This window comes from Bos javanicus, chromosome 18 (assembly GCF_032452875.1).
Source record: "Bos javanicus breed banteng chromosome 18, ARS-OSU_banteng_1.0, whole genome shotgun sequence".
NCBI classification, from domain to species: domain Eukaryota; kingdom Metazoa; phylum Chordata; class Mammalia; order Artiodactyla; family Bovidae; genus Bos; species Bos javanicus.
Window position 1 is genome coordinate 36,278,468 of NC_083885.1, and position 19,271 is coordinate 36,297,738.

The window sequence follows — 19,271 nt, forward strand, 5'->3', positions numbered from 1 at the left end:
GTTTCCATCTAGTACTCTTTTCCTTCAGCTTGAAGAACTTCTTTAGCATTTGTTTGTATTCCAGATCTGCTGGCAGTCAGTTATCTGAGTTTTTATTGATCTGAAAATGTCTTCGTTTTTCTTTCATTTTTGAAGGTTACTTTTTATTGGATATAGAATTGAGACTTGATAGGTGGTTTTTTCCCTCCTGTCATCACATCAGGTGGTGGTGGTTGTTTTTTGTTTGTTTTTTACCCTGTTACCACTTTAATGTTTTTCCATTATCTTTTAAGTCATTGCTTGTGAGTACAGTCATTCATAGCTTTGGTCTCCTATGCTGACTGCTTTTTTCTGACCACTTTCAAGATTTTCTCTTTGTCTAATTTTTAATTTATTTTTAATTGGAGGATGATTGCTTTACAGTATTTGTGTTGATTTCTGCCCTCTTATCAGTGTGATCTTTATCTTATTTCAGTGATTTACTATAATATGCCTAGATGTGATTTTCTTTCTACTTATCCTGATTGGGCATCACTGAGCTTACTGAATCTGTAAATTTATGTTTTTTCACTAAATTTTGGAAAATTTTGATCATTATTTCTCCACATCCTTTTGTGCTTCATTTTCTCTCCTTTTATTCTAGTTACTCTCTGTTTTATTACAAATACATCGTTTGATAGTGTTCACAGATACTAAGGCTCTGTTTCTATAAAATCTTTTTTTCTTTGTTGTTCAGATTGGATAATTTCTAGGGGTATATCTTTAAGTTCATTTTTGGGGGGGGGTCATCTCAAAGCTGTTAAGTCCGTCCATTGAGTTTTTAAAAAAATTCAGATATTTTGTTTTTAAATTCTAGTATTTTCATTTGGGTTTTTAAAAAATGCTTGCTACTTTTTTGCTGAGAGTCTGTATTTTGTTCATTCATAATGAGTACTTTCCATCACATGCTTGAACACAGTTAAAAGAGTTGCTTGAAAATCTTTGTCTGCTCAGTCTGACACCTGGGTCATCTCGGATCAGTCTCTATTTGATTGTCTTTCTCTTGAGGTGGATCACATTTTCAGATTTCTTCATCTGTCTAGGACTTTTGGATTGTATAATTGACATCATGAAGGATATGCTGTTGAAACTCTAGATTCTGTTACAGTCCTCCAGAGAAGATTGATCTTTTTTGGTTTGGTTTTGTTTTAAAGTAGCCTTTTTTTTTTTTTTTTTGCGATGCCATATGACATGTGGGATCGTAGTTCCCCGACTCGGGATCAAACCTGGGCCTACTGCAGTGAAAGTGCTGAGTCCTAACCACTGGATCACCAGGGAGTTCCCTGAAGTAGGCAGTTCATTTGACTGATTCATACTCTAAGCTCTGTCTCTTCTGCAGTGGGCAGCAGCTCTTTTCAGTTCTTTCCATTTTAGCTGAGGTATTTAAAGTTCTTCCCATAGATGCTTAGTTCAAAGATTAGCCATAGATTTAAGCACAGTTTGTATTAGATGGTTGGATGGCATCACTAACTCGATGGACATGAGTAAGAGCAAGCTCCGGGAGTTGGTGATGGACAGGGAAGCCTGGCGTGCTGCAGTCCGTGGGGTTGCAAAGAGTCGTCGGACACGACTGAGCTACTGAACTGAACTGACTGAATGCAGAGCTGGGAGCCCTTCCTCTCTGGTTCTGTACTTTCTGAGATTTCTTATTTTCCGCCTGCTGTAATTGCCCTGAATTGTATGCTTTGGTTCTTGTCAGTAAGATGAATTTCTTCTAGTGTTTTTGGTATGCAAAGACCTAACCCCAGACTGAAAAGCAGGAAACTTCTTCAGTGCTGTTTTTTTCCTCTGGGTGCCTTCTCTAGTTTTTGTTCCCTTTCATCACCTTCAGGCATCTTCAGATATTTGCTTTTTACTCTTTGTTCAGAGTTGATAGTTATCTGAGAGAGGCTTGGTCTTATAGGAGTTCTAAGGAGATCTTTATTATCACTCTTTATTCACTCTTTTACTCAGTCAACTACAGATGCTCGTTTGGGGCTTACTTTATGTCAGCTGTGCAAAGCACCGACCAAACAACAGAGATGTGGTACCCACCGTCATTAAGTTTAAATTCTAAGAGAAGAAAGAAAGTAAATACCAATAAAATAATTACTGATTACGATAAGTACTATAGAGAAAAGAAATTGGGTGTTAGCACAGAGTTAATAGTGTGGGCAATGGCTTTTAGAGTGGTCAAGGAAGGCCACCTGTGAGGAGATAATATTTAGATTGAGATTCTGGATATCTGTGTCTCAGCACTTCTGCTTTTAGGTGTATATACATCAGGAACGTGTGTGTGTGCTTCCACCAAGAGAAATCTGTTTTATTTTTTATTTATTTTTAATTTTTGACCATACCACATGGCATGTGGGAATCTTAGGTTGTTCCCCAGCTAGGGATTGAACCCGTGCTCCAATATTGGAAACCACTACACTGCCAGGGAATTCTCAAGAGAAATCTGTTTTAAATATTAAGAGGATCTGATGTGTGAAAAGTAAATTTTTAGGAGAGTGAAAGTAGGGAGGCCAGTCAAGAGGGTTCTGATGTACTTCAGTTTAAAGATGTTAATGGCTTCGACAAAGGTTGTAGTTGTAAGGTGGAGAAAAATAAATTTGAGAATGATTTAGTAAGCAGAACAGGAAAGACTTGGTGATGGGTTGGATAAAAGAAAAAGGTGGAGATGTAACCAGTTAGTAGCCAGGTTAGATTGTATTTAGGAGTGTAAGGTACGTGTGAGAATCAGTAATTTGTTGAATTTGAAAAGCCTAAGAAATATCCAAGTGAAGATTTCGTTCAGCAGTTGGAAATATGTCTCTGAAACTTAGAATCATGGGCTCTAAGTAGTCATGGGCCAGGCATGTAAATTTGGAAGCTGTTAGCTTATAGCTCCGGAGAAGGCAATGGCACCCCACTCCAGTACTCTTGCCTGGAAAGTCCCATGGGTGGAGGACCCTGGTAGGCTGCAGTCCATGGGGTCGCTAAGAGTCAGACACGACTGAGCAACTTCACTTGGATACATTGAAGAAGGAAATGGCAACCCACTCCAGTGTTCTTACCTGGAGAATCCCAGGGACAGGGGAGCCTGGTGGACTGCCGTCTGTGGGGTCTCAGAGTCGGACACGACTGAAGCGACTTAGCAGCAGCAGCCGCAGCAGCAGCAGTTTTTAGCTCATTTTTAAAGACCTAGGCCAGATTAAGACTGTCGAGGAAGATAATCCAGAGTTCAGGACAAGCCTTGGAGCACTTTGATATCTGGTAGAGGAAAAGAACCAGTAGAGGAGACACTTCGAGATGGCCATTGAGGTAGAAGGAAAAAAACCAGGACAGGGTGCTTGCTGCCCCAGAACCTAAGAGAGGAGCGTTTCAAGGAGGGAGTCAGCAAGGATGTCAGCTGCTGAGAGAGTGCACGAGCTCCTTCACCAGCAGAGGGCAGTAAAGACCATTTTGGGAGAGTTCAGGAAAAATTGAGAATAGATATTAGGGAGTGTGTATGATTGAATTTCTTTGCATCCCATGTCCATATTCTGCGATCTGCCTCACTGGTTGTAATTTTATGATGGAAAGGACTTTTTTTTTCTTCAATGCCTTATTCCTGGGATCTAGAACAGCTTGAATGAACCTTCTGTGGTAAATGTTTACCTTTTTAGATTTCTCTTCTCGATATAGTTTCAGCCCAGTAAGTTGATTAAGATCTGGCCTCTTGGTTCTGGGGCAACAAGCACCCTGTCCCCTCAGAACGTGTGGGGAATGGAAACAAACCATGAAGTATTAGGTCGGCCAAAAAGTTCGCTCAGGTCTTTCCATAGGATGCTCTCAAAAACCCAAATGAATTTTTTGGCTAACCCAATATAATGTGTTCTGTACATAATTCTAACTACATGAAAAGTGCTGTGGTAAGGCAGGAAATGTGGTCTGGAATTCTGCCTTGCCTGGGGAGGCATAGTTGGGGGGCCTCTTTCTAGAAGTAATGACATCTGAGTCAGGCTTCAGAAGATGAACTGGAGTGGGCAAGGCATTCCTCATGGAGGGAAGCACAATTTGTTTTCCATGTATGTAATTTGATTGATTTTTCTTCAGAAGGATCAGGCTCAAATTCACTGCAGATCACGAAACATGATATCCTGTTGGCTACTTTAAAATCTAACCTGTCTGCTTTGGAGCACAAGTTCCTGAAAGATCCTCACTGGAAGATACTGAAACTCCTACGGGATGAAATTGCTAATGAGGCAGAATGGCCGCAAGACTCTATGGACGTCACCTGGCGTTTTGCTTCCCAGACTTTATTGCTGCTGCTGTGCTTGAAGGAAACCATGCTCCGCCTGGCAGCTGATTTCAATCCAGGTAAACCCAACCCGAAGACTCCAGAAACTGCTCCTGCCCTGAGCCCGGACACGCTTAGCGTCTCCCAGCAGAAGACTGTCCAGTCAGTTCTGCAGTTTGTAGTGACGTTGGGTGTCTGCCCCTATCTCGCGCCTGGTGTTGGAGTCCCTCTGAGATTCAGGACCGAGTTTGGGGCTGTTGTTCAGGACGTGGTGTGTCTCAGTGCTGCTCCCAGTGCAACCCGGAGGCTGTATACGAGCTGCAGCGTCCTCCTCAGTGTTGCTCAGCACGCGTCTCTGGGGAGCCTGGTTTTCTGCCGCCATTTTGGGGATATCGCAGCAGGTCTGTGCCAGCTGGGGTTCTGCCCAAGCAAGAGATCGCCGCTGAGTCCTGAGGAAGAGGTAAGCATCCATGGGGGGAGAGAGAGAGAGAGAGTGTGAGAATTTCTGTGTGTCCTTGTGTGTGGTTGCTATAAGAGATCATCTCAGTTCTTTGGAAAAGTGCTGATGGAAAGACCTAGAATTTTTATTAAATGCCTAAGCATCTCTGGTGGATAGATGAATCTTTTTAGGGGGTTGGACCTTTCATTTATTAAATACGAGTCCTTTCACTCCTGGAGAGTCCATTTCGTCTGTTCCCTTCTTTCCATTTTTTGAAACAGCTGTTGCAAGCTATTTCTTTGAATCTCTGTTTCTTTCCAACTGTGTAAAATGTGTTTATTAATGCCTGCCTTGAGAAACAAAACAATACCTACCTTGGAAGGTGGCTGTGAGGAATAAGGATAATGTGTGTAAGTTACCTGGCCCAATACCCAGCAGTGCTCACCAAAAAGTTACTACTACTACTATTAATATTAAACTGTTTACGCCTCCTTCATTAAGTTCTCGGGAAGATTAAGTGAGATGAAGTATGCAAGCTCTGGGTGCCCTCCACAATCCAGTCAGTGTTGGTTGTTAGGTGCTGAGGGTACAGGCAAGTGTTTTGTTGATAGTCAGTAGGGATTTGAACGTCTGAACGATAAAGTGATATGAAGGATACAAAAGCATTAGATGTGGCCCTTTTCTCCAACAGCTCACACAGTCACTGGGGAGACAAGACTCACAAGTGTAACATAACAGGGACCACTGCTTCCCCATGAGAGCGCTGCAGCCTTAGCACAGGAACCTAAACAGAAGACGCTGTTAAGGTATAAATGTAACCAGGGTCACGTGCAGTGTAATTCCTTTGCTCCTGCATCCAGATTTTATCATGTCCACTCACTTATCTTTCTGTCAGCCTTTCTATGTCACCCTCCAAGTTGTTCCTTTTCTGTTTGTTCTCCCTGTGCTCACAAAAGAAAATAAAACAGAAAACACTTAAAAGCCATTATCACCTGAGTAGTCACATGAAATTATGGTCTCCTCCAGCGCCCTTATGTTTTGCAGAGCAGAGCTCTGTGCTCTTTACAACAGGGTGTGCGTCTTGACGGCTCCATCAGTGCCTGCTACCTGCACTTCCTTGAGATGAGGGGTCTGGAGCAGGTCTTATGCCTGTTGTTTGAGCTGAGCAGTACCCAGAGGTCTCAGGCAGAAGAGAGAAAAGAAAAGGGAAACACAGAAAGGACCAAGTGATGGGGTGGAAGGAGAAGGGGAAACATGGTGAGTGGACAGTATGAAGCTGGACAAGTCCCGCAACAGCTCCTGCTCTGATCAGCATCTGCATCACAATTTACTAAATTGTATTGAGCAGGATTCTGAGTCTTGACTGTGAAGCTCCCAAAGGGGGTCAGTCTGTTGTGGCTTGGAGCAGGGACCCAATTAAACAGCACCCTCTTTGCTGCCCAGATTCTGAATGAGTGAAAAGACAGTTAACAGAGTAAGAGATGACAAGTCAGAATGTCACCTTTATTACTCATCAAGGCAGAGCTGGAAGGTCTATAGAGAGAGACCCATGGGTCTCCTAACAGTGCATTCCACAATGAGATGCACTTCTCACCCAGTTTTAAAGAGTTCTAGAAAACTGCAGCTCCTTCTGCCCCAATGCAGAGGACATGCCCCTGAAAAATCTATGGCACAGAAGAGCAGAACAGACTGTGCGCTCACGCCCAAGAGACTGAAGAGGAGCGAGCTGTGTGTGCCAGAACTCAACAATCAGATGAGTGGATGCAGTCTCCTGCCCAGAAGTGGGTGAGGGAATGGAGAGGGGGCCAGGAGTGTTTCCTTGTTATAGCCTCCTCTGAATGGAAGGAAACCAAGAGGCAAAAGAATTAAAATGGGTAACCAACAAGGACCTACTATATAGCACATGGGACTCTTCTCAGTGTTATGTGGCAACCTGGATGGGAGGGGAGTTTGAGAGAGAATGGATGCATGTATATAAATGGCTGAGTCCCTTTGCTGTCCACCTGACATTATCAGTGCGTTGTTAATCGACTATACCCCAATACAAAATAAAAAGTTAAAAAAAAAAAGGCAAAAGAAGTCGGCCTCCTGCTCCCCTCACAAGCATCTTTGTTCACTGTTGCAGAGCATTACCTTCTATTGCTTGCCTGGTTTCTATCTCACAGAAGCCAAGGACATGTTTCTTTTAGGTGTTAACTGAAGAAGAAAGAGCCCTATCGAAGAAGGCCCTAAGAGACATCTTGGATCAAGTGTATCAGCCATTAGCAGTCCGAGAATTACTTATCCTCCAGGGAGGACCGCCCCAGGTATGCACACCTGGGGATTCTTGTGGGTGAAGCTTTAATGATAGAGTGTAGTGTATTGTCTTCTTCCCTGCTAGCTCAGCAGTAAAGAATTTGCCTGTGATGCAGGAGACCCAGGTTTGATCCCTGGGTGGGGAATATCCCCTGAAGAAGGAAATGGCAACCCACCCCAGTATTCTTGCCTGGGAAATCCCATGGGCAGAGGAGCCTGGCTGGCTACAGTCTGCGGGGTTGCAAAGAGTTGGACACAACTGAGTGACTAAACAACTGTCTTCTCCTGGAAATTAGTCTAGTTGAATACTGTTTCATCTTTTAGATTGTTAATTGGTATTTGCCAAACTAAATTACACCGACCTCTGGGATAATTTTAAGGGATTTTTCTTTTAATGAAAAATGGACACTTTTCCCAATAATATTGTGATAATTTTTTAGGGCTTATGACAAAAATATACTTTATTCATTCTCAAACTGGGTCTTTTTTTTTTAAACTAAAATTTGGCTGTTTGGCAGTATTCTTCTGGCAAAAGTATTTGGACATCTTACTCTTTGAATGGAGTATTTGAAGTCAAGGAATTTAGAGTAAAAACGTAATAGTATACTGCTCAGCATAATATAGTTTCTTTTTTCCTTAAAAGTGATTATTTTTCCAGAACGATTCAATTTGGTGATGTAGCTGGAATTACCTATTTTCTTTTAGTACCTAAATTTTAGTAACGAGTTTAGGTGAGTAAAGCATGAGGGTCCAAAGGATGGGACTTCCCTGGTGGTCCAGGGATTAAAACTCTGTGCTCTGAATGCAGAGGGTCTGGATTCAATCTCTGGGCAGGGAACTAGATCCCACATGCTGCAACTAAGGCCTGGTTCAGCCAAATAAATACATTTTTTTTTTTTTTTTTAAAGCATGAAGGCTCAAAACAGTTAACTGTATTAACTGTTAGACACTGAGAGGAATGCCCTCTCACTGTTGGAGACTCTCCTCTTAGTGGTGAGTCTTCTTTGGAAGCTGCATTTGATTGGAAGGACTGTATTCAGATTGGTTACATGGATTTTGTGTCCCCCAAGTCTATATTTTATTCACAAACATTTGTATATTTCTGGGCTTGAAATTTCACTTGATACTTTTTTGAAGAAGTTTCACTGTATTTTTACTTCCTTAAAATTAAAAATGAGGCTGAAGAGATTTTATAAATGTTTACAAAAAAAATTTTTTTTTTTTTTGCCATGATGGTTTTGCAGGATCTAAGTTCTCCAACCTGGGATTGAACCCAGGCCATGGCAGCGAAAGTCGAAGGAATCCTAGTTGAAGGAATCCTAACAACTGGGCCACCAGAGAACTCTCCCCTCCCCTTTTTTTTAAAAGAAAAATTTTTGCCTTTTTGAAGTCTGTATAGCGTACTGTTAATTATCAGTCTGACTCAGTATATTTGTATATTTCAGATTGGACTGTAAATCCTATCTGAAAAACAAACAAAAAAAATCCTATCCATTACGCTGACATTCATTCACACATTTCCCTTCGTTTTTCAGTCCTGCTCAGAAGGGAAGATGCAAGACAGGTGTCGAGCCCCAGCTTGGCTCCGGCGTCTGTGTGGGCAGCTCCTCTCTGAAAGGTTGATGAGACCCAGCGGTGTTCAGGCAGTAGTCCGGGGCATTTTGGAAGGAGCAGGTGGTAAGAAATAGACGTTTGTTACTTCGGCATCCACTTTTCTTTATTGGTCTCTAGCCTTTGACTGTAAAACCTGATGTAGACTAGGCTTTGTTTGTGCCTTTGTGGGGCGTGAGGAATTTAAACTTTAATGAACTCCTTTTCCAAAAACTCATTTTCTTGCTATTTTCCCCCAAAATAGTTGTGATACATTGCTCATGTTGCATAATATTATCGATTGTTTCAAATAAGTTATAATACCAGAGGAAAACATTGTACAGAAAGTTTAAGTAAACCCTATAGAAACCAAGAAATTCTCTGTGGAAAAGGCCAGAGGTCCTAAGAGTACTTCACCTCAGGACTTTAAAATACAAAAGCATTCTCCTCCAGTTTGAGATACCCAAGAGATAAAAGCTTTGGAATGAAATTTTAGATTCATTTCCAGTTATATTCTCTTAGTCCTCATTAAGAGAAGAAATGTTAATTATCATACTAAGTATGGTAGTAGTTTTTAATTTATATTTCTTGACTTTTAAACAAAATTATATATGCACATAATTTAAAGAATCAATAGGTCTATAATACTTTTAGAGAAAAATAGCAGTCCTTAGCGGCTTTTCACTCCATTTCCCATCCCCAGAAGCAACCACTTGGAACATTTTGAACAGGTGTCTTCTGATATTTTTTCTAACCATAATCCTTATATTAAAAAATATTTCACTGGAATGGATGTGCCTGGTAATTTTTGAATGGATAGCGGGCGTTTTAATTTAACACTGCTGAATGCTGTATTTTGTTGTATTCCTTTGTTGGGCTTTGTGCTAGGATGCGGTTAATTTTCTTGATATCAGTTTGAGTCCTTCAGTTCTGGCTCTTAAACCTTGTTACTGTGGGTGGATAACAGCCTTTAATTTAAGGTAATTTGGCACCAATACTAAAGTGATACCTTTCTGGGATTTTACTTGATTCTGTATGTATTAAGAGGCTTTCCATGCTCACCAGTAGGAACACTAACTATTCCAAGCCCTGCATGAACGCTGGGGATTGTTCTCCCTACTCCTTTCTGGTGTTTCTTGCCTTGGGTTTCTCTCTCTGTTGCTCTCCCTCTCTCTCAACACACACACACACGCCATACTCTGCAGAAGACTTGAGAGAGGATTCCTCTGCTGATCTCTGGAATTCCCTCTTTGTGTAGCTTTCTCCTGTCTGCTGTTTTACCCGAAAAGCTCTAGCTGTGTTGACGTCCCTGAATTCTGAACTGTGTTTTCTTCTTTAATTCAGCAGCATAGCAGGCTTCATTGGATTCTCCTTTACCTGTGGTGTGGCCTCAAAACTCTCTATGGACTTGCCTTGGTGGTCCAGTGGTTAAGACTCCATGCTCCCAGTGCAGGGGCACTGGTTCAATCCCTGGTCAGGGAACTGAGTTCCTACATGTCTCGTCGTATGGACAGAAAAAAAAAACAAACCTCTCTCAAGGTAGTAGGCTAGGGTGTTCATGGGGCTCACCTTGTTTGCTTCCCTGCTCTTAGGGACCAGTATCTTGGGCTGCTTTTATCCAGTGTCTGAAAGCCACCATTTACATATTTTTTTCTAAGGGGGTTAGGTAAATCTGATACCTGTTACTCCCTAACTCTAGTTTAAGGCAGTTTGAATGACAACATGCATATAAAGAGACAGAATAATAGAAATATTAATCATTTAAAACATGTCAGTAATAAGCACAAAGAAGAAACTAGTGTTCAGATAATATGAGTACTCTAATTACAATGGTTGAGTGCTATTTTTTTCCTCTGAACTTGCCAGAGACCAACATCAAAACGAAAGTACGAAGAGGTAGTTTATCTTACAGAAGAAATTAGCGACTTTCAATAGGGAAAAAAGTAGTTTCTCCTCTAATTTAAGGACCTTATGTGGTGAGGTGCTATGAATTTTTGACGTCTGTATCCATTGCTGACAGCTGGGGCGGCTGGAGGGAGTGATGCTGAGGCCACAGCTGCCGACTGGAAGAAGTGTGACTTGATTGCAAAGATTTTGGCCTCTTGTCCCCAGCAGTCTCTTTCACCAGAGGATTATTATAGAGATATCTGCCCCCAGGTAAATCGTGTTTCTTTTGTCTGTTTGAGGATTATCTGTTTATTTATAGAAAGAGGACTTTAAATGTTCACCTAATATTGAGTTAGGGGCTTTCCCAGTGGCTCAGCGGTAAAGAAAATGCCTGTAGTGCTGGAGACGCGGGTTTGATCCCTGGGTGGGGAAGATGCCCTTGGTGAAGGAAGTGGCAACCCACTCTAGTATTCTTGCCTGGAAAATCCTGTCTGTCCATGGTGTTGCAAAGAGTCGGATACAACTTAGTGACTAAACAACAACAACAGTATTGAGTTAATATACTGTTTATTATTCAGTGAAGGACTTTCTTAATAACATTAAAAACGTGTGGGAGAGACTGATCTGTTAGGATTCCCCGATAGCTCAGTTGGTAAAGAATCCTTCTGCACTGCAGGAGACCCCGGTTCAATTCCTGGGTTGAAAAGATTCCCTGGAGAAGGGATAGGCTACCCAGTATTCTTGGGCTTCCCCTCTGGCTCAGCTGGTAAAGAATCTGCCTGCAGTGTGGGAGACCTGGGTTTAATCCCTGGGTTGGGACAATCCCCTGGAGAAGGGAAAGGCTACCCACTCCAGTATCCTGGCCTAGAGAATTCCATGGACTGTATCAATGGGGTTGCAAACAGTCAGACATGACTGAGTGACTTTCACTTTCATCATTAGTAACTGACTAGCCTGCCCTCAAAACTGGAATATAAAACTAGTTTTGTCATATTTATTATCTTTTCTGTGTTTTTAATTATTTTTTAAAAAATATGTAGTAAATAAAAAAGGTAAATTAGTATGCTGTACAATTTTAAAAAGCACAAAAGGGAAAGTGGAAAAATGTCTCTCTCCTGTCTCTGTACCAGTTTCTTATTTATTTTGCAGAGACAATCTGTGAATAATGTGTATACAATTATATGTGTATGTATTTGTTTTTATATTCTAATTTTTACCCAATGATAATATGCTGCACACACTATTTTTCAGTTTTGCTTTTTTCACTTAACAATGTACTTTGGAGATCATTTCATATTAAGCTGTCTCATTCTTTTTCTTGGGTGCATAGTATTTCATCATATTATGTACCATAATTTATTTAACCAGCTTTCTATTAATGGACATTTAAATTGTTTCTATTGTTTTGCTGTTACAATGCTCCAGTTAATAGGGAAAATTTTTAGAATTGAAATGATTGGCTTAAAAAGTATATTTATTTAAATTTTTGATTGATACATATGGATCTGTTTTCCCACACCGTTGCCTACACAGTGTGTTACAAAACTTTTCTTTTTTTTTCCCCTTTTTTGAATTTTTATTTTTTATTATTATTTATTATTATTTATTACTCTACAATATTGTATTAACAAACTTTTCTTTGTTAATCTGATAGGTGAAAATGTGGAAGGAGTGTTCTTAGTCACCACTCCACATGCTTTTAGATGTAAGATATGCCTTTTGGAGTACAGTGTAAAGAAAGTCATTCAGTTGTTATGCTGGTCTTCACGTTCTCATGGGGAAGCATCAGTTCAGTTCAGTTCAGTTCAGTTCCTCAGTCATGTCCGACTCTTTGCGACCCCATGAATCGCAGCACGCCAGGCCTCCCTGTCCATCACCAACTCCCAGAGTTCACTGAGACTCACGTCCATCGAGTCAGTGATGCCATCCAGCCATCTCATCCTCTGTCGTCCCCTTCTCCTCCTGCCCCTAATCCCTCCCAGCATCAGGGTCTTTCCCAATGAGTCAGCTCTTCACATCAGGTGGCCAGAGTACTGGAGTTTCAGCTTTAGCATCATTCCTTCCAAAGAAATCCCAGGGCTGATCTCCTTCAGAGTGGACTGGTTGGATCTCCCTGCAGTCCAAGGGACTCTCAAAAGTCTTCTCCAACAACACAATTCAAAAGCATCAATTCTTCGGTGCTCAGCTTTCTTCACAGTCCAACTCTCACATCCATACATGAACACTGGAAAAACCATTGCCTTGACTAGATGGACCTTTGTTGGCAAAGTAATGTCTGTGCTTTTGAATATGCTGTCTATTGAAAGGTTGGTTATAACTTTCCTTCCAAGGAGTAAGCGTCTTTTAATTTCATGGCTGCAGTCACTATCTGCAGTGATTTTGGAGCCCCCCAAAATAAAGTCTGACACTGTTTCCACTGTTTCCCCATCTATTTCCCATGAAGTGATGGGACCAGATGCCATGATCTTCGTTTTCTGAATGTTGAGCTTTAAGCCAACTTTTTCACACTCCACTTTCACTTTCATCAAGAGGCTTTTTAGTTCCTCTTGATGATATTTAATGATATTAAATTTAATATAATGATATTTATATTATATTAATGATATTCCTCCCAGCAATCTTGATTCCAGCTTGTGCTTCTTCCAGCCCAGCGTTTCTCGTGATGTACTCTGCATAGAAGTTAAATAAGCAGGGTGACAATATACAGCCTTGACGTACTCCTTTTCCTATTTGGAACCAGTCTGTTGTTCCATGTCCAGTTCTAACTGTTGCTTCCTGACCTGCATATAGGTTTCTCAAGAGGCAGATCAGGTGGTCTGGTATTCCCATCTCTTTCAGAATTTTCCACAGTTTATTGTGATCCACACACTCAGAGGCTTTGGCATAGTCAATAAAGGAGAAATAGATATTTTTCTGAAACTCTCTTGCTTTTTCCATGATCCACCAGATGTTGGCCATTTGATCTCTGGTTCCTCTGCCTTTTCTAAAACCAGCTTGAACGTCTGGAAGTTCATGGTTCACGTATTGCTGAAGCCTGGCTTGGAGAATTTGGAGCATTACTTTACTAGCGTGTGAGATGAGTGCAATTGTGTGGTAGTTTGAGCATTCTTTGGCATTGCCTTTCTTTGGGATTGGAATGAAAACTGACCTTTTCCAGTCCTGTGGCCAATGCTGAGTTTTCCAAATTTGCTGGCATATTGAGTGCAGCACTTTCACAGCATCATCTTTCAGGATTTGAAATAGCTCAACTGGAATTCCATCACCTCCACTAGCTTTGTTCGTAGTGATGCTTTCCAAGGCCCACTTGACTTCACATTCCAGGATGTCTGGCTCTAGGTGAGTGATCACACCATTGTGATTATCTTGGTTGTGAAGATCTTTTTTGTACAGTTCTTCCGTGTATTCTTGCCATCTCTTCATAATCTCTTCTGCTTCTGTTAGGTCCATACCATTTCTGCCCTTTATCGAGCCCATCTTTGCATGAAATGTTCCCTTGGTATCTCTGATTTTCTTGAAGAGATCTCTAGTCTTTCCCATTCTGTTGTTTGCCTCTATTTCTTTGCATTGATCGCTGAAGAAGGCTTTCTTATCTCTCCTTGCTATTCTTTGGAACTCTGCATTCAGATGTTTATATCTTTGCTTTTCTCCTTTGCTTTTCGCTTCTCTTCTTTTCACAGCTATTTGCAAGGCCTCCTCAGATAGCCATTTTGCTGTTTTGCATTTCTTCTCCATGGAGATGGTCTTGATCCCTGTCTTCTGTACAATGTTATGAACCTCCGTCCATAGTTCATCAGGCACTCTATCAGCTCTAGTCCCTTAAATCTATTTCTCACTTCCACTGTATAATCATAAGGGATTTGATTTAGGTCATACCTGAATGGTCTAGTGGTTTTCCCTACTTTCTTTAAGTCTGAATTTGGCAATAAGGAGTTCATGATCTGAGCCACAGTCAGCTGCTGGTCTTGTTTTTGTTGACTATATAGAGCTTCTCCATCTTTGGCTGCAAAGAATATAATCAGTCTGATTTCGGTGTTGACCATCTGGTGATGTCCATGTGTAGAGTCTTCTCTTGTGTTGTTAGAAGAGTGAGTTTGCTATGACCAGTGCATTCTCTTGGCAAAACTCTATTAGTCTTTGTCCTGCTTCATTCCGTATTCCAAGGCCAAATTTGCCTGTTACTCCAGGTGTTTCTTGACTTCCTACTTTTGCATTCCAGTCCCCTATAATGAAAAGGACATCTTTTTTGGGTGTTAGTTCTAAAAGGTCTTGTAGGTCTTCATAGAACGGTTCAACTTCAGCTTCTTCAGCATTACTGGTTGGGGCATAGACTTGGATTACTGTGATATTGAATGGTTTGCCTTGGAAAGGAACAGAGATCATTTTGTCGTTTTTGAGATTGCATCCAAGTAGTGCATTTCAGACCCTTTTGTTGACCAGTATGGCTACTCCGTTTCTTCTAAGGGATTCCTGCCTGCAGTAGTAGGTATAATGGTCATCTGAGTTAAATTCACCCATTCCAGTCCATTTTAATTAGCTGATTCCTAGAATGTACGTTCACTCTTGCCATCTCCTGTTTGACCACTTCGAATTTGCCTTGATTCATGGACCTGACATTCCAGGTTCCTATGCAGTATTGCTATTTACAGCATTGGACCTTGCTTCTATCACCAGTCACATCCACAGCTGGGTATTGTTTTTGCTTTGGCTCCATCCCTTCATTCTTTCTGGAGTTATTTCTCCACTGATCTCCAGTAGCATATTGGGCACCTACTGACCTGGGGAGTTCCTATTTCAGTATCCTATCATTTTGCCTTTTCATTCTGTTCATTGGGGTTCTCAAGGCAAAAATACTGAAGTGGTTTGCCATTCCCTTTTCCAGTGGACCACATTGTGTCAGATCTCCACCATGCCCGCCTGTCTTGGGTGGCCCCACGGGCATGGCTTAGTTTCATTGAGTTAGACAAGGCTGTGGTCCTAGTGTGATTAGATTGACTAGTTTTCTGTGATTATGGTTTCAGTGTGTCTGCCCTCTGATGCCCTCTTGCAACACCTACCGTCTTACTTGGGTTTCTCTTACCTTGGATGTGGGGTATCTCTTCACGGCTGCTCCAGCAAAGTGCAGCCGCTGCTCCTTACCTTGGACGAGGGGTATCTCCTCACCGCCGCCCCTCCCAACCTTGAACGTGGAATAACTCCTCTAGGCCCTCTGGCGCCCGCGCAGCCACCAGGGAAGCATGCATGGGAAAAAATATCATGATGTAAAATCTTACACTGGAAGATACTAAATAGAAATTATCTTATAGGATAAAGTTATTTGCAATGATGAGTAAACATTTTCTAAAACTAGTAGCTATAATTTTGGCACTTAAGAAAATGAGACAATCAAGTCATAGGTTTTAGTATTGCTGAGCCTGTTTTTGGCAGCATCACAGGTCACATACAGTTTTGGGACAGTGGCTTCTCCTGTCTACAAAACATTTGAGTCACTTTTAAGCCAGGAACAGAATGATCTTTTCTGTTGGGTACTTAGACTCAAATATGAGATATCAGTGGTTGGTTTGTTTGGTTTTTGTTTTTTAAGTTTATTTTTTGAGAATAAAGTAGACCCTTGGTCAGATCTGACAGGCTCTTCAGATTCTGAATATATTTATTTGCCTTGACCCCATAATTGCTATTTATCATAGCAAAATTTGGGAGAAAATCTGAATATCTGGAAATAATATTTTTGAGGAATTTATAACAATATGAGGAAGTTTCAGCAATACACAAAACTGAATATTAAGTATGGTCTCAGTTGAAAAGAGGAAAGAATTATACAGGGAACATATTGGAAAAAATAAACCAAAAGTGTTTATAGTAATTTGGAATTTAATTTTTTTTGTTAAAAATTATTCTCCAGATTTTCTACAAATAACACATATTTTATAAATCTGATAAAATTGTTTAATAAAAACATAGCTCCTTCAGTTCTCATACCCTTTGGTGCTGGGTTGTTAACTTAATTAAAAAACCAAACAGTTCTGTTGGATCAGTGTTACTGCAGTGAATTTATTTTTTGGTGTAAAGAAATTAATGTGAAATGTGTTCTTTTCTTAGTTGTTGCTTCTTACAAAGAGCCTGGTATTTACCTTAGGGAATTTTTCTTTTAGATTTTGGATTTATTTCACTTTCAAGATAAATTGGCAGCACGACAATTTCAGAGAGTTGCCACCACAACCTTTATAACTATGTCAAGAGAACAGCCACAGCTGGCAGCCAAGTACTTACTTCAGCCCGTGTTAGCTCCTCTTCATCGATGTTTAAATACAGCAGGTAAACAAGGAAGTCTGGTGGTTTGGGGTCCCTCTAAAGGACCTTCTTCCGTGTTTTGGATTTAAGTGACTTAAGTCTATGTAGTTCAGTGTCTTTAGTTTTGTTTTTTTCTCCTCAACTTTTTATTTTGAAAAATCTACTTCATGGAAGTTCTAAGAAGAATACATTGTCTCATCCCTGTATACTTCACATAATTAACATTTTGGCATGTTCACTTTCTCTTTCTCTCTTCCTATACATATACATATTTTTTTTCCTGAAGCATTTGAGAATTAGTTGCAGACATCCTCTAATATATAGACTTTATTCAGATTTCTTATTTGTCTGAAGAATTTCCTTTATATCTGTTTTTTTAAAATTACATTGCATTTACTTGTTACATTAATTCTTTAATGTAGAACAGATCCCTAATGGTCTTTCACTCTGACACTTTTGAAGCCCAGGTTATAGACAGTTCTTCAGTTTGTATTTGTCTAATTGTTTCCTCATGATTAGATCCAGGTTAAACATTTTGTCAGGAATACTGTATACGATTTTATTTTTCAGTCCATCAGATTATGGACACATGTCATCAGTTTATTCCATTAGTGAAGTTAAATGTGATTATTTGATTAAGGTGGTAGCAACCAGATTTCTCCACTGTAAAAATACCTTCCTCCCTTTTTAATTAATAATAATCTAGGGGATGGTCGACATATGAGACAGTGTGAATATCCTGTCTCCAAACAGTCCTTCATACTGTGGTTTGGTATCCCCTGATAATTTTTGCCAGTAAAATGGTGACGTTCTTTTTTTTTTTTTTTTAATTGTTTCTATTTTGTTAGTTGATATTCTTCTGTAAGGAAGAGCTTTTCTTTTCTCCTTGGCTCATCTCTTTAAAAACAGATTCAGTGGATGACTGAATATTCCTATATTCATTTTGATGCTCAGATTTTCCCAGATTTGGCCAGAGAGTTTAAGTGTGTTTGTTTTTTATTTTTAATTGGCAGATAATTACTTTACAGTGTTGTGTTGGTTTCTACCCTACAACAGGAATCAGTCATAACTGTATATATACCTCCCCTCCCTCTTGAGCCTCCCTCCCTTGTGTTTTAATGTCTTTTAACCACTTCCCTCTGTATATTTTCATGCTTTATTGAGGTTAGTGCTAGGATACAGAGTATCATTTCAGCATTTTTAGTGAGTTTAAAAAAAAAACAAAACCTTTCCATAATAGTATTTTCTGAGGTTAAAAATAAAGAGAAAAATTGATGTGTGGTTAAGCCCAGTTCAGTTCTGGGTAGACTTTGTATAGAAGTCATTTATAGTATAAATGTTTCTGAATCTGTGTAGAGGGGTTTAAGTTCAGTTCAGTTGCTCAGTTGTGTCCAACTCTTTGCAACCCCATGGACTGCAGCACGCCAGGCCTCCCTGTCCATCACCAACTCCTGGAGTTTACTCAAACTCATGTCCATTGAGTCGGTGATGCCATCCAAACATCTCATCCTCTGTCGTTGCCTTCTCCTCCTGCCTTCAGTCTTTCCCAGCATCAGGGTCTTTTCAAATGAGTCAGTTCTTTGCATTAGATGGCCAAAATACTGGAGTTTCAGCTTAAGCATCAGTCCTTCCAGTGAATATTCAGTGGGTGAGTGTAAAGAAAGCCTAATTCTTGTGCTTGTAAAGCTTCACCAAATTGAGCTTTGGTGAAGTGAAACTTGTGATTATTCAAACATCATAAACATGATATTTGAATAAATAATTAAAATTCCTTTATGTATTTAATAGAAATCTAGTCTGGGATTAGTGTATTCCTCAAAAAATGAAGTATTATTTCTATTGGCACTCATCATCAAGGCCTAGGACTTCATTTATATCTAATTTCATGCGAGAGCATACCTCATTCCTAATCTATTTATCTTGCTTGTGACCGACCAGGTATTTCCTTTAGTCTGGAGCAGTTGTTCTCAGTGTGTGGTCCCAAGAGCAGAAGCATCAGCATCACCTGGGAATTTATAAGAAATAACAACTTTCTGGGCTCTGCCTCAGACCTACAGAGTTAGAAACTCTGATGTTGTGCCCAGCACTGTTTCAACTGGCCCACTAGGTAATTCAAGTCTGTGTTCCGGTTTGAGCCCTGGGCTGGGGCACTAGGGCTTCCCAGGTAGTGCAGTGGTAAAGAATCTGCCTGGAGTGCAGGAGACCTGGCTTCAATCCCTGGGTTGGAAAGATCCCCTGTGGAAGGAAATGGCAACCCACTCAGTATTCTTGCCTGGAGAATTCCATGGACAGAGGAGCCTAGCAGGCTGTATAGTCCACGGGGTCGCAAGAGTCAGACATGACTGAGTGACTGACACTACTGCTAGAGCACAATGCTTGGGAGGCCTAGCTGTGGGTCAGTCCAGTTGTGGGTCAGTTATTTTTGTCCTGGGCCTTATTCATTCATTCAAAGAATATTTATTGGGCATCTCTTTACCAGGCATTCTCATGCGTTAGGTTACATCTGTAATGCCA

At 40.6% G+C, this 19,271-nt stretch overlaps 1 protein-coding gene across 2 annotated transcripts in view; it reads left to right on the forward strand.

The window, feature by feature from the left end:
- The window catches only part of TANGO6 (transport and golgi organization 6 homolog), a 184,537-nt gene that overhangs the window by 9,474 nt on the left and 155,792 nt on the right, over positions 1 to 19,271 (forward strand). The window contains exons 2-6 of one of the 2 annotated variants that reach the window (XM_061387714.1): positions 4,075 to 4,718; positions 6,887 to 7,003; positions 8,528 to 8,669; positions 10,603 to 10,739; positions 16,619 to 16,781. In XM_061387714.1, the coding sequence (XP_061243698.1) occupies positions 4,075 to 4,718; positions 6,887 to 7,003; positions 8,528 to 8,669; positions 10,603 to 10,739; positions 16,619 to 16,781 (1,203 nt within the window). The remainder of the gene's footprint in view (positions 1 to 4,074; positions 4,719 to 6,886; positions 7,004 to 8,527; positions 8,670 to 10,602; positions 10,740 to 16,618; positions 16,782 to 19,271) is intronic. The other variant, XM_061387715.1, reaches the window with a different exon arrangement.